Genomic DNA, 13,926 nt, shown 5'->3' on the forward strand with positions numbered 1-13,926 from the left:
CTTTGGATAATAATCGGATAATCGTTTCAAAACTTTCTAAACTGATGAATAACGATCAGATATTCCAAATTGAATATTAAATCCAGAAGAAAGTCTGTTCCTGGAAGATAGGTATAAATACATCACAACCGGAAGGACATATACGGAAGGGGATGTAGCTCAGTGGTAGAGCGCATGCTTTGCATGTATGAGGCCCCGGGTTCAATCCCCGGCATCTCCAGTGGAAATTTTTTTTTTCTGTCTAAATCCTGGCCATATGGACTTCTGAAGTAATAGCTTACTCACTTACTGTCTGAAAAGCATAACTTTAACGTACATACATGCATAACAATGTACTTTTGTGTCCGTTAGTATATAACACATAATAGATGTAACACACTCTGCCTTTTATTTACTCCTCTACTTCATGTTTTTTTTTTACATTTATCGTTTGATATTGCAATATATTGTTATTAATGTTTTATTGACACAACAAACATGAATTACTTCTTTATTGTTTTCTTCCATGTATGTTCTTTTTAAATATTTATATATTGTAATTTGATTAATGCATTGTATATATGTATACATATGTTTTTGTTTTTATTTTGTTCTTTTTTTATTTTTATTTATTATTGAATCGACGCTTTAGCAATATTGTTCACCTGACAGTCATGCCAATAAAGCAAATTGAATTGAATTGAAATATAGCTCACTATTCAATTGTGACGGAGATCAAAGCTTTGGAAACACCAAGTATATGAAGAGACTGTATTTCATAAAACAGATTCGGGGCTTAAAGTAATTTCAAGAATATATAGAGGACTTCAGGAGGCTGAAATAGCAAGTATTACCTACATGAAACAAAAATGGGAACACGAAACTAATAGCTGCATTCCAGAAGAAGTTTGGTTACAATATTGTGAATTTCAGTGGAAGATATCAAGCTCAACCTTATGGAGAGCGTTTGGCTGGAAGACTGTTAGTAGATTTTTTATTACACCTGCTGAGAATTCTCATCATTCAGGCTCTTCCAGGTAGCTAACCACTATCACCTGTTTTGGGCCTGTCCAAAAGTAAATTATTTTTGGCATAAGATTTACACAGAATTAGTTACTTAAAAACGTTTGTACCAAATATAGTAATTACTATATTTGGTACAAACATAGTTTTTAAGTGGGACGAACTCCTGTTTGGTCTTCTACTTTCAACATCTACAAATTTTAAAACAAAATACGTATTTGGAATATTGAGTGTAGCTGCTAGAAAAGCAATTCCTAAGAAATGGCTCAAACCAGATACCCCATCATTAGAGACCTGGTATGATGTAATTTATGAAATATTTGTATTGGAAAGAATAACTTTCTCAATAAGGCTTCAAGAAACTAAATTTCAGGAAATTTGGAAGGAGTGGAAAAAGTATATTTCCCCCAAACGCCCTTGTTTAGTTTAATTTTTCTTTTTTTCTAAATGTAATTTTTTTAATTATTATTATTATTTATTTGATCTTATTTCACATGAAAAGCACCCCATGTTCTATCCGTGTGTTTTATATATTCATTGTAAAAAAGTGGAAATGTTGGATCTCTTCATATTTGTATCTATGTTTATGTAAAACCATATACAAGAAAAAAAAATGAAAAAAGACTGTATTTTGCAGATTTTGCTCACACACGGACGTTAGTCTTTAATCTACATAAATATATTGATGCATTGTCTATGAAAGCTAATAACCTATTAATTAAAATAAACAAACAATTACAAACTATTTTTGACAAAAAAATATTTTTTTCGCAACAACGTAATAGACTCATTTGTGAGAGGATCTGACATTTCCCATAGCCCCTAAACGCACCAGAAGTCCCTTAGTTACCCAGGTTACCCAGCGGTGGTTACTAAGGAGATCACAGTTATGTTTACTACAAAGATGTCCTCCCTGCTAGCTGCTGTCTCTCGGAGCTGCTCAACAAAATGACCATCATTTAAAAACAAGATTGCACTTTATCTGAGCACTAATAACGTTTTCCCTCTACGAGCTTCCTAAAGACTTCCCAAAAATGCAACTAAAGCAACTTAAAACACTACTAACACCCCAGGTAAGTAATGCTAATGCTAGCTGATGCTGCAGAGCAACATCAGTTTAAAACGTGTGTGACTGCGTAACGTTACATGTCTTATAACACAACCCCACGAAAGAAGCTGTAACGAAACACTAATTTATGGTCGTCAATTCGGCATATAAGTGGTTTTACTGAATTGGTATTAAATGCAGTTCATTTTACAGTTACGTTACTTTGCTTTCTAGAAACTGCTGTGCGTTACTTGGTTGGAAAAAGTACTGCTAATACACCCCGAATTAACTAAAGACTGTGTCTCAATGATTCGGCCATAGTTTAAAAGTTGGGTTTTTAGTAATATATTAATTAAATTAGCTTTAATAGTTAAAACAGATGAATCTTCTATGGAGTCTGGCCCCATCCCCTGTCGTTACAGAACATAACGGAATTTATTTATGCTATAATAACTTCTGACTGTTTGTTTTCTCTGTCTTTTCTACACAGGATTGTGCTGCCAAAGTGACATGCATGACCTGGGCACCGAATAACACCAAGTTCGCAGTTTGCACTGTTGACAGAGTGGTGCTCCTCTATGATGAGCAGGGAGAGAGGAGGGACAAATTCTCCACCAAACCCCTAGACTCTAAGGTGAGACTGGAGGACAGTTAGGAGCTAATGTTGTCTAATACATACAGTTAAATGTGTTATAACAGTTTAAACCCCTTGAGATAAAGGGGAATAAACAGACAACAAAACACAACACAACAACTCAACAATGCAAAAGAAAAATTAAGACAAGGTCTGTCCTTTTCAAGATTCAAGATTCAAGATTCAAGCCCTTTTATTGTCATTGTGTAGTACAACTATTGGATCCTCAAGCGTCTCAGCTTTACAGTGATACCCAATTTATGTAATTCCAAGACTGTTTAGGGACCCTAAATGCAGAGATGCAGAAATATTCAAGCACACCATTTGAGAATAGGTGAAAATAACACATTTATACTGTATTAAAAAAAACTGCATGTTTTTTGCCCCAAACTGCATGTGATTATCATAAAGTGTCTGTAAAGAAAGACTCGTGAGTACCCAGAGAACTGAGCTCTAGCTCTAAAACTGAACCTGATACAACCTCTGAAAGACAGTACAGATAGTCTCCTCCCTGAGACCCATGATAAAAACAAGCAATAACAAAAAATATATACAGTAGGTTGTGTGTTGATAATAATCCAATGTAATCTTTTGTCAGTATGGGAAACAGAGCTATGTTGTCAATGATATGGCGTTCTCACCGGACTCCACCAAAATCGCCATCGGCCAGTCCGACAACATCATCTTTGTCTACAGAATTGGAGAGGATTGGTAATGTCCTGCAGCTGATTTCATGTCCCATATTAACAATGATTTGTTTGTTATCTACGTTGATGCATGCAAACAGATTTTTATCAGTGTTGTCTTCTCTCCTAGGGGGGACAAGAAAGCCATTTGCAACAAATTTGTTCAGACGGTAAGTAAACACGCGTATACACTTTGCTTTGGCAGCATATATTCTTGTATTTAATACAATAATGTTACTAATTTAACAGTTAATGTCATTTAAAAGGTATTTTGGCCTGTAGGTTAGCATGTTCTACAGATGTTTTAGTAGATCTGAGGCCATGTAAGGCTGAAAAGGGATCCCAAATGTTTCATGAAGATGTCACAAATAACGCTGCATATGTTTCATAGTTTAAGCTGCTGTTTTTGTCTGCATTTAATGTAATGTAATATCTGTGCTTTGGAAGTTATGGGTCGGGTTTCCTATGTAGAATTCTGACTTTAATTTCGCGTGTCTGAACATCTATTTTTTTCCCTAGTAGGAAATTTGAATTTCCAACTTTTTAACAATTTTAACAATTTTATAATGCAACATGTTATTGACTGTATTGCAGAATGCTGTGACGTGCTTGCTTTGGCCTGCAGAGCATGCAATTGTTTATGGATTAGTGGATGGCAAGGTAAGTCAGCAACATGCTCTCACCTTATTGTTACAGTTTATATAAATGTTGTTCATGTATTATAGTTGGTAGGGGTATTACAGATGTATGAGAAGGATAGCAGGAGTGCTTGTAGTTGTAGTCATGTCCCAACTTTCAATGGACATTTTAGTTCTCTCTGGTCTACTTTAAGTCGTGTCTAGCCATGTTGAAATCTGTTGAGGAAATACCAAGCACCACCAACCAGCCGGAGCACAGCCAACAGGAATGCTCAATAGAAAGAGATTTTTTAAAGCCTGAAAACAGAGCCATGAGGAGGTGCAGAAGTCTAGTATTCTCTCAGAACACTTGAATTACAATATGCTGAAAGGTTATTATGGATTTTTTTTTAATATACTGCCTACACCCACTTTAAAAGCTGTTTTAGGTCAAATAATAATAACATTTTGTATGTTTAAATAAAGAATATTTTATTTCATAGGTTCGCCTCGCCAACACTCAGACAAACAAGTCATCAACCATCTACGGCACCGAGTCCTGTGTTGTCTCACTGGCATCCAAGTAAATGCATACTTATAATTATGACAGATAGTGGGTATGATATTCCCAAAATATTTGAGAGAAAAAAAAAGAAGAAAAGTTGGATGCTCCTTCTCAAAATGCCATGCCAGAAATTATACACCTTTTTTTCTTCCATGGTACACACAGTCATTGTTTATTTGTTTGTCTTGTGTCAGTGTTTCTGGTAAAGGCATCTTGTCTGGCCACGCTGATGGGACAATCATACGTTACTTCTTTGACGACGAAGGCTCAGGGGAGTCTCAGGTACACACATTTACATTTACAAGATTAACACATTTACGCAACTTGGGATTTTACATGTAAGCATGTAAGAGATGATATAATTTCATTGATGTTTTAAATCAGACCTCCACAGAGAGGAACTTATTAGTATATCATGACTGAAAATGTCCTGGTATATGATCTCTAGAAAAGAGTGGGCCCCCTTATTTATCACCACTTAGATTCTCTACATTGTTGCTGCACCATATATGGTATACACTTTTTTTACACGTTTTTAATATCAGACTAATAAACACCTACTCTGACCTAGGGTAAGCTGTTGACACACCCGTGCCCACCCTACGCTCTGGCCTGGGGTGCAAACAGCATCATGGTGGGCGGCTGTGACAAGAAGGTGGTGGCGTACGGCCGAGAGGGTCACGTTCTGCAAACCTTCGAGTACAGCCGCGACCGCACGGAGAGGGAGTTCACCGTGGCCGCCACCAGCCCCAGCGGGCAGTCGGTTGTGTTTGGCAGCTATGACCGGTCAGTATATGGTATTGGTGCAGTACTGTGATACCTATCAGCTCAGGTACCACTTACAATGCAGTAATGTTTCTCTCTCTGATATTTCCCATAGGTTGCGGGTGTTTAACTGGGCTCCCAGGAGAGGCGTGTGGGATGAAGCCAAGCCTAAAGAGATTCCCAACCTCTACACCATCACCAGCTTGGCCTGGAAGAAAGACGGATCACGCCTCTGTGCTGTAAATACCTTATCTGTCACATATTATTTGAATGAGTGGCACGGTGAGGTACTTCTCCATTGTCAGTGTATCACCTACAGTAGATGGAGTTTGGAGAAACAGACAGGAGTACCAACACGGGAGCAAAGTAGTGTACTGCTGTGGACGGGGCCGGCAGCAAAACAGATTTTAGACACCTGAAAAAAATCAATATCAGTTTAAGTGTAAGCTATATTTAGAATATTTTTCCTGCTTTACCTTGCCATCAGACAGGCCTTTCTGACGGGGAACTGAAGCTGTTATCTAAGCTCTCTTCAAATCCACCAGACTCCTTTGGCAAAAACAGTAATTTTACCTTGCAGAACACGGGAGTTGTTGGTCTACAGCTGCCTCGATCAGTTAGTTAGTTTGTGTTATTGTGTGACTTTGGTGAATCCGAACTAACCCTTTAAAACACCAAAGTCGCGTAAAGACACAAACAAACTAACCGATCAAGGCAGCGGTAGACGACTAGCAACTCCCGTGTTCTGAGAGGTAAAATTGCTGTTTTTGTCTATGGAGTCTGGCGGCTTTGAAGAGAGGCGTCTAAAATCTGTTTCGCTGCTACTGCAGCAGTACATTACTTTGCTCCCGTACTCCTGTCTGTTTCTCCAAACTCCATCTACTGTAGGTGATACACTGACTATGGAGAAGTACCTCATACAACCCCACTTCAAAACATCCGAACTATCCCTTTAATGTATTCATTTATTGTGTGTGTGTCTTGACAGGGAACACTGTGTGGGGGAGTGGAGCTGTTTGATTGCTGCTTGCGGAGAGCCATCTATAAGAACAAGTTTGAGATGACCTACGTCGGTTTGAGCCAGGTAAAATTTCCAACCAGAAGAAAATTAAGATTAAGATATTTAATTATCTTTAATTGCACGAACAACGAACAACACAATCAGTAGAACTGAGGACCAAAATAAGCAATTCCAGCCTTCAATTTGGTCTCTGCCACTTGCCAAAAAACAGTCCAGTATCTCAGTTTCATAATTAAAGGTGGAATCAGCGATTCTTGGAGAGATTGTTGATATTTGTACTCAACACCCAAACAAATACCCCCTTCCAGATTTACTGTCCCTCTGGCTCCCACTGCCTTTCTCTTTATAAATGTACCCTGTCGTGTGCTTGAGCATTTATATTTGCATTTTTTTTTTTCTCCTCCACGTTACTGTATTAATCTTTTCCTCCTCTTCTAGGTGATAGTGAAGAACCTCTCTACAGGAACGCGGGTGGTCCTGAAGTCCTATTATGGTTATGAGATAGAAGAAGTCAAAATCATGGGCAAAGATCGCTTCCTGGTGGCTCACACCTCTGATACTCTTCTGCTGGGAGACCTGCTGACAAATAAACTGAGCGAGGTAGGACTTAAAGGACCATTGTGTAACATTTCTTCAGTAGTATTTCCATTGTTCACTGCTTTGAACAGCTTGAATGAAATCCATTCATCTCCTCAAGGTTTGCGTTTACCCACCTGTCCTGTCATATCATACGAACACGCTTCCTTCTCACAATAAATGGAGATGGACATTTGATCTGAAGCCTTGACTCTGCTGCCTTTCTTTCAGGTACCGTGGCCAGGTTCTGGGGGAAACGAAAAGTTCTTCTTTGAAAATGAATCAGTGAGTGCACACGTGAAGATTATTATTAAGAAGGTTGTTGTGGAGCTTTTCTCCTTGCAAATCAAAGACCTGTTGATCTACCTGTTGGTTTTCCAATAAATTTACAGCAGTGTTAAGACAGTGCTCACTTAGGAGCAATAAATTGTAGAATATAATCTCAGTCGGAGGTTTCATGGTCCTGTCATTTCTTGTGCCCCCGTTATATTTCAAGCTACTGTGTTTTACCTGACTGTGTTTTATGTTTCAGGTGTGTATGATTTTTAACGCTGGGGAGCTGAGCCTGGTGGAATACAGTAACAATGAGATCCTAGGATCAGTCAGAACTGAATTTATGAACCCTCATCTCATCAGGTAGGTCTAGCTGCACAAAACAAACACACCTTATCAAGTTGGTTTAGTAAGAAACAGCTGAGCAGGCTTGTCCAGTTCCAGAGAACTAAAGTAGATTAGTCAGATAGATATTACTGATGTATTGATTGTTTTGTTGAATGTCAGATTTAAAGCCACAAAAAGACAGAATCCAGGCATTTTATCAGCCTAAATTGGGGTGTCACAAATTTACAAGAAAAAAACTCAAATATTCTCTGAGATTATAAGGTCATACATTTATGAGTAGAAAAATCTGAAATTTACGAGAAAAGACCTCAAATATTCTCCAAGATTATTAAGTTATAAATTTACGAGGAAAATGAAAAATTCTCAGAGATTAAAGTTGTAAATTTACGAGGAAAAAAAATGGATATTCTCTGAATTTATAAAGTCATAAATTTACAAGAAAAGAAATCAGATATTCATTGAGATTATAAAGTCATAAATTTACAAGGAAAAAACTCAAATATTCTCGGAGATTATGAAGTCATAAATTTGCAAGAAAAAAACTGAGAAATGCCCTGAGATTAAAGTCGTAAATTTACGAGAAAAAAAATTGGATATTCCCTGAGATTAAAGTGGTAAATTTATGAGCTCCGTAATTAAAATTTTTTTTTTTTTTTTAATTTACAATGGCTCTAATCCCCCCAAAATGAATAAAAAGACAATTTTGCAGTGTGTCATTATAAAAATAGCTCTTTCTATATATGTAAGCATTAATTAGGGGTTATTAAAACATACATTACCTATAATTACTATCTTTCTGACAGAAAGATGATGATCTTTAAAGACAGTATCTGTTTACAACTGGAGAATGATTGGAAGGAAATTGCGTGAAAATGTAAAAGTCCTTTTTACTCTTCCCCTGTAAGATGTATCTTTTTGTATAAACATAAAAATGGCAATTTAATATACAGTTCAAATACACTTGCTGTTAACACTAGAGTCATGATCGTTCCAAATAAACCATTTCCAGCTGTGTCCATTAGATGGGTGTATTGAGCTGTGCAGAAATTCCAGGTCTCATTACAGTGAGTCTTCAGAAGAGTCAGTGAGCCTCCAGCCTGCTAGTCAGTACACGTCCATGTTAAAATATTCAGCTCTGTCAAAAGTGTCAGGACTGACAGTCCCCGGGTGACTGACTAATGGCCGGCTGCAGGTTTCAGGATGCTCTGACTGCTCCTCGCCTCTGGCTGGACGCTGTGGCATGACAACACCATGATCAGGGGCATCCTGGGAGTTTAACAGCAGCTGAAGCCAATTATATTGAGCGGATGCTGGATTTTATACTTACATGTTGAATCAGTGACCAACTTTCTTTTTTTTTTTTTTTTTACTAAAAGTGTGTTTGTGTGTGTTTGTCTGTGTAGTGTCCGACTAAATGAGAGGAAGCAGAGAGGAGTTGAAGACAACAAGAAGCTTGCATATCTGATTGATATAAAGACCATTTGTATTGGTAAGAATGAGTGTTTGTCACTGGGGTGTTGGTGGAAAGTAACTAAGTACATTTACTCAAGTACTGCACTTAAAGGGGCTGTATGTAAGAATTGGAAATTTCTTGTTAACAGTGACGCCTGTGGCTGTTAATGCAACGACAGTCGGTGTCCTGTTGCTCGCGCTTGTTGATTAACATTAGCCAGCTAAAACCACAATATCACTATATACTGTATTTCACAGGTTTGGGAGTAATGTTAGCTTACCAAACGAAGGTCCCTCCATAAATCGAAAGCTCGGCTGATGTTGATCCTAGTTTTCCCCTCCATTTCTAACCGAACATTAGCTATCGTTGCACACCGTTAGCCCTGTAGCGGAGATGAAAATAAAGGTACTTGCGAGGGCACATGACGTCACATCTGTTGGATTTTCCCAGAAAAACCGGCCCGCATTCTTCACATTAAAATCAGTCAACAGGCTGATAGAGGAAACCCAGAAAGTTGCGGAAGGTCTATTTTTTTAGGTTACAACCTGTTCACATATTGGCAATAAAAAACTATTAAAAAATGTTTATATTTGTAAAAAATTACATACAGTCCCTTTAAGTACACTTTTGAGGTACTTGTACTTTACTTGAGTATTTCCATTTTCTGCTACTCCCATTTCAGAGGGAAATATTGTACTTTTTACTCCACTACATTTATTTGATAACTTTAGTTATTTTGCAGAAGATATAAAATATATTAAACTAATAAATGATGACGTATTATCATAGGTTAATATAAGATAAGATTTTATTGATCCGCGGGGGTAAATTCCCAAGCTACCCAGCAGTATATAAAGAAATTAAAATTAGCCCCATCTGCAGCATTAAAGTGATGAACACGTTAATGCATCAGTAATGAGAATGGCATAATGTACTATACATGATTCTGAAATGGGCCATTCTGCATAATGAGTACTTTTACTTTTGGTACTTTAAGTATCAGTAGAATGCATGACTTTTACCTGTATTTGTATTTCTACTCTGTGGTATTGCTACTTTTACTAAAGTAAAAGATCAGAGTACTTCTTCCACCACATTCATTTTATTTAAATACAATATATAAGTAACCGCACAGCTACAGGTACGTGTCAAATCAGCTCAGGTCTTCCTCAGGCAAGAAAAGCAAACAAACAGAAAATAATAAAATGAAGCTCTTGTGGTATCCAACATCCCAATGAAATTTTATGGATGTGCACACGGCTGTTATAGCCATTTGTGTGATTAGAATACTGATTTGTTGCAGTGTTACAGTGTGTGTGTGTGTTCATGGTAATGAAGGAACATGTCACCCAGTGCAACAGTGCGGCTCACTGATGTGTTTTTAATAGTTTTTGGGCAACAATGGAGCTTTATGGCACAGAGGAATATCCGGCTTTGGATACACACATTATTCTTGTTAGTGGGATCAATTGATTGTTGGTTTTGGTCTTTCAGTGGGATTTGTGAATAATAGAAAAAATGCAGAATATTGCCAGCCTCATCCTTAAATGCCAACAAGTTTTTGTTCCAAGGCAAGAACAGCTTGGCGAGTGAATTCTCAGTACCTGACCGAGTATTAGTGAGTCATCAGTTTTCATCAACAACCCTGTCAACTCGTGCAGATTAACAGGCTGTGGGTTTGTGAAATGCCTTTGATTGGAGAATGGCTTCAGTCTGCAGCTTTTGAACACTGATGATGCTGCCATTATTATACCTTTCTCTCCATAAATCATGTAGAATATCTTGTTTTACACATTGAGCCAGACAGCTAGTTTTCACACTTGATATCATCAGCTGAACTGTATCATTTCCACTGACTGGGCCATGTTATTTTAATTAAAAAGTTGATGTATCAGCAGACGATCCCAGAGCAGGCAAGTTTTTAAAGTCGAGACACTGCTCACTGCTTAATATTATTATAAAATGACTGATTACTTGAATAAAAGGCCATTTTTAGCCAGATACATTGTCACACTGGCAGTCTGCCTGCTGCTCAGTTAACCTGTCCTTTCTTTCTCCCCTCAGTGGACCTGGCCGGGGGCTGCAATCTGGGAACCATCAGCCAACACTCCAAGATTGACTGGCTGGAGCTCAATGAAACCGGACGCAAACTGCTGTTCAGGGACAAGAAGCTGCGGGTGAGAATGAAAAACCTCCGCACCCTGAGGGATTGTAAGAGTGGAGACAATGGGAGAGAGGCCTGAAGCCAGAGAAGGCAGATGATAGAAAAGATGATGATTAGTAAAGTAGTAAGTCAAGTAGAAAAATCCCCACCTTTGTCGGGGCATGTCTAAAGTTATAGCCCCGTCCATCACCCAGATAATGTCTTGTGGCCTTTTGTGGAGACATTTCAGTCATCCAGGTGATATGACGGTATTTCAGAATAAATGTGGATGCACTTTGCCACAGGGGGCGCCATATTTCTCAAGAGAACTTCACACAGTAGGGATAAAACTTTTTGTGGAGCCATTGAAGCCGTGGAGACAAGGCAGACAACATAAGGTGCAAAGACGCAAGAAAACAAGTGCAAGGGGGCTTTTGATCCGTTTAGACAAAGCAAAGTTTCCATGTTTTATTCTATCTATAAAGCAAGGAATCTTTGTCTGTCTGTCCGTCTTTCTATATGTCCTTTGCATATCTCGAGACCCGCTCATCCGATCGGCTTCACACATTTGCGTCTAGATTGATTTTCCGCCATTTGGGTTTTTCTGCTACTCCTCCCACATATTTTGAACAATCGTCAAAAGTTTGGTACAGAACGTCTCTGGACCAAGCCGGAACATGTTACTTTGTTTGATTTTTAATGTTCCACGCAGATTTGCTCTAACTTGCCATCACAGTTGGTTCAAATGCTGAGGGCAAGGCTTATATTACAAAAAATGTCACATCTCCTGAACGCTTTGTGATATTGGGACCACATTTGGTGGACATGTGTAGATATGATGTCTGAGTGATCATAACAAATATGGTGCCATTTGGCCAATAGGTGGCGTTGTAGCAGCATCATCTAACTATAAAGGAAGTATTCTGACTGTGTATGTGTATATGACTGCCCTTCGCCTATCTCGACAACCCTTCGTCCAATAGACTTCACACTTGGTGGGTACATGGAGTCATACCACGGTTCTCGACAATTCCCAAGCAGAACTTCTGGGAGCCAAGTAATCGGCCTGTTATGGATGGGCACGCCCTCTGAACGGGTACTGAAAATATTTTTTCTGGTGTGTTATGCCGTTAATCTTCTTGTGACTCCTCTGATTTATATTTCCACCCCAACAGTAGGAGGTAGTTCCTACTGTACCCTTCAGGTTGGGTCATGGTCAAATGGACCTAATTTTCAGTGAAATAACTATGTTTTATTGCATTCAAAAATGCAAACATTTGCAAAATAAATCATTTTGTTATCTTTTTTTCCTATGAAGTCAATAGAATGGACGGTTCTCGAGATATGCGAGAGGACACCTTGGATTCCTTGCTTTATAGTTTTATGTTAGTAGTTTATAGCTTACTATAATTTGATTTGGCATATACTTGGTTGAATACCTGAAATCATAAAAGCTCCCTGAATCATTCTTCATTGTTTCAAAATGACCAAATACACATTTAAAAATAGAAATAACATTTTTCAGTGTTCATCACTCATTGTTGTAGTCACAAATTCTACATCTACAGAGTCATACAAACTGTAAAGGTCCTCCTGGAAGCTGGTTCACAACATTTGAGGTGTGATCACACAGCACACTGTAATAACTGAAAAGCACAGCATCGCGTAATCCTAGAGTTCCTTTGTTTTTCTTCCTCGTGTCCAGTTCCACCTCAATACCGAAACCAAACAACGGTTAGAAAAGGTCTCAGTTTTGGCAGCGCTGAGATTCACAGCTTTTTTGAGAAGCTCGGATAGCTGCTGTCAGTTGTTGCCCCGGGGTAATGAAACAGTTTGATGTCAAAGCCCTGGGGCAAAGACATGGAGAACTCTGGTAATTGGGAATCCCTCAGTGGCTTCAAACTTTTTGCTGCACTCTTATATATGTATAAATGTAAGCATTTGGTACAAAAGGAACTGAGCAGGACAGATTGTGAAATATTTATGTATGTGTTAAAGTGGCTTCGGAAAGAACTCCAATAAGCAAAGGATGGAAAGTTTGAGGGTAATTAGAACCAAAACAATCATCTGTAAAGCTAGTATGACATGGTTCGTACCAATGGATTCCTTAGGTTTTTTAGTTTCATATGATACCAATATCTTCACTCTAAAACTGAGCCCGCTATAACCTTAAAGACGCAAGCTGCATTAATACGTTAAAGAAATCAGTGGCGTAAACACGTTATTATCGCGTTAACTTTGTCAGTCCTAGTTCAGATTCACCACAGTCACACAATAACACAAACTAACTAACCGATTAAGGCAGCGGTAGACCAGCAACTCCTAGGTTCTATGTGGTAAAATTACTATTTTTGTCAATGGAGTCTGTTGACATTGAAGAGAGAATAGATAACAGCTTCAGTATTGCTTCAATATTCTAAATATAGTGTACAAACTGATATTGATTTTTTTTATTTGTCTAAAATCCGTTTTGCTGCTGCCCCCGTCCACAGCAGTACATTGCTTTGCTCCCGTGCTGGTACTGGGGGCGTGCCGACCATCATCTACTGTAGGTAATACACTGACTATAGATAAGTACCTCATACAAACTACCCCTTTACATGGATACAAAAGCAACTGTCTGTGCTCAACAGACTGAGAAGGATTTATACTATTTCACATATTCTGGATATTCACATTCATAGCACATATTCACTGCACTTCCCAGCAGTAAGAAATAAAAAAAAAAGTCAATATCATATGTTTCTTTAATTGAAACTTGCTTTCAAGTGAACTTATCAACAGGCTGCTCTTCC

At 38.2% G+C, this 13,926-nt stretch overlaps 1 protein-coding gene and 1 non-coding gene across 2 annotated transcripts in view; both read left to right on the forward strand.

Moving 5' to 3' along the window:
- Window positions 1–148: 148 nt before the first annotated feature.
- trnaa-ugc (transfer RNA alanine (anticodon UGC)) lies at window positions 149–220 on the forward strand. The gene has a single exon. It is a non-coding gene; the product is annotated as a tRNA-Ala (tRNA).
- A 1,655-nt stretch (window positions 221–1,875) lies between these two features.
- Window positions 1,876–13,926, forward strand: part of ift172 (intraflagellar transport 172) — a 39,857-nt gene continuing 27,806 nt past the window's right edge. The window contains exons 1-15 of the mRNA XM_074616032.1: window positions 1,876–2,075; window positions 2,541–2,684; window positions 3,283–3,395; window positions 3,501–3,540; window positions 3,965–4,030; window positions 4,491–4,570; window positions 4,747–4,834; window positions 5,124–5,338; window positions 5,433–5,556; window positions 6,306–6,401; window positions 6,777–6,938; window positions 7,146–7,199; window positions 7,447–7,550; window positions 8,939–9,024; window positions 11,053–11,165. Of these exons, the coding sequence (XP_074472133.1) occupies window positions 2,037–2,075; window positions 2,541–2,684; window positions 3,283–3,395; window positions 3,501–3,540; window positions 3,965–4,030; window positions 4,491–4,570; window positions 4,747–4,834; window positions 5,124–5,338; window positions 5,433–5,556; window positions 6,306–6,401; window positions 6,777–6,938; window positions 7,146–7,199; window positions 7,447–7,550; window positions 8,939–9,024; window positions 11,053–11,165 (1,524 nt within the window). The 5' untranslated portion in view covers window positions 1,876–2,036. The remainder of the gene's footprint in view (window positions 2,076–2,540; window positions 2,685–3,282; window positions 3,396–3,500; window positions 3,541–3,964; window positions 4,031–4,490; window positions 4,571–4,746; window positions 4,835–5,123; window positions 5,339–5,432; window positions 5,557–6,305; window positions 6,402–6,776; window positions 6,939–7,145; window positions 7,200–7,446; window positions 7,551–8,938; window positions 9,025–11,052; window positions 11,166–13,926) is intronic.

Source organism: Sebastes fasciatus, chromosome 18, assembly GCF_043250625.1.
Source record: "Sebastes fasciatus isolate fSebFas1 chromosome 18, fSebFas1.pri, whole genome shotgun sequence".
In the NCBI taxonomy this organism is placed as follows: domain Eukaryota; kingdom Metazoa; phylum Chordata; class Actinopteri; order Perciformes; family Sebastidae; genus Sebastes; species Sebastes fasciatus.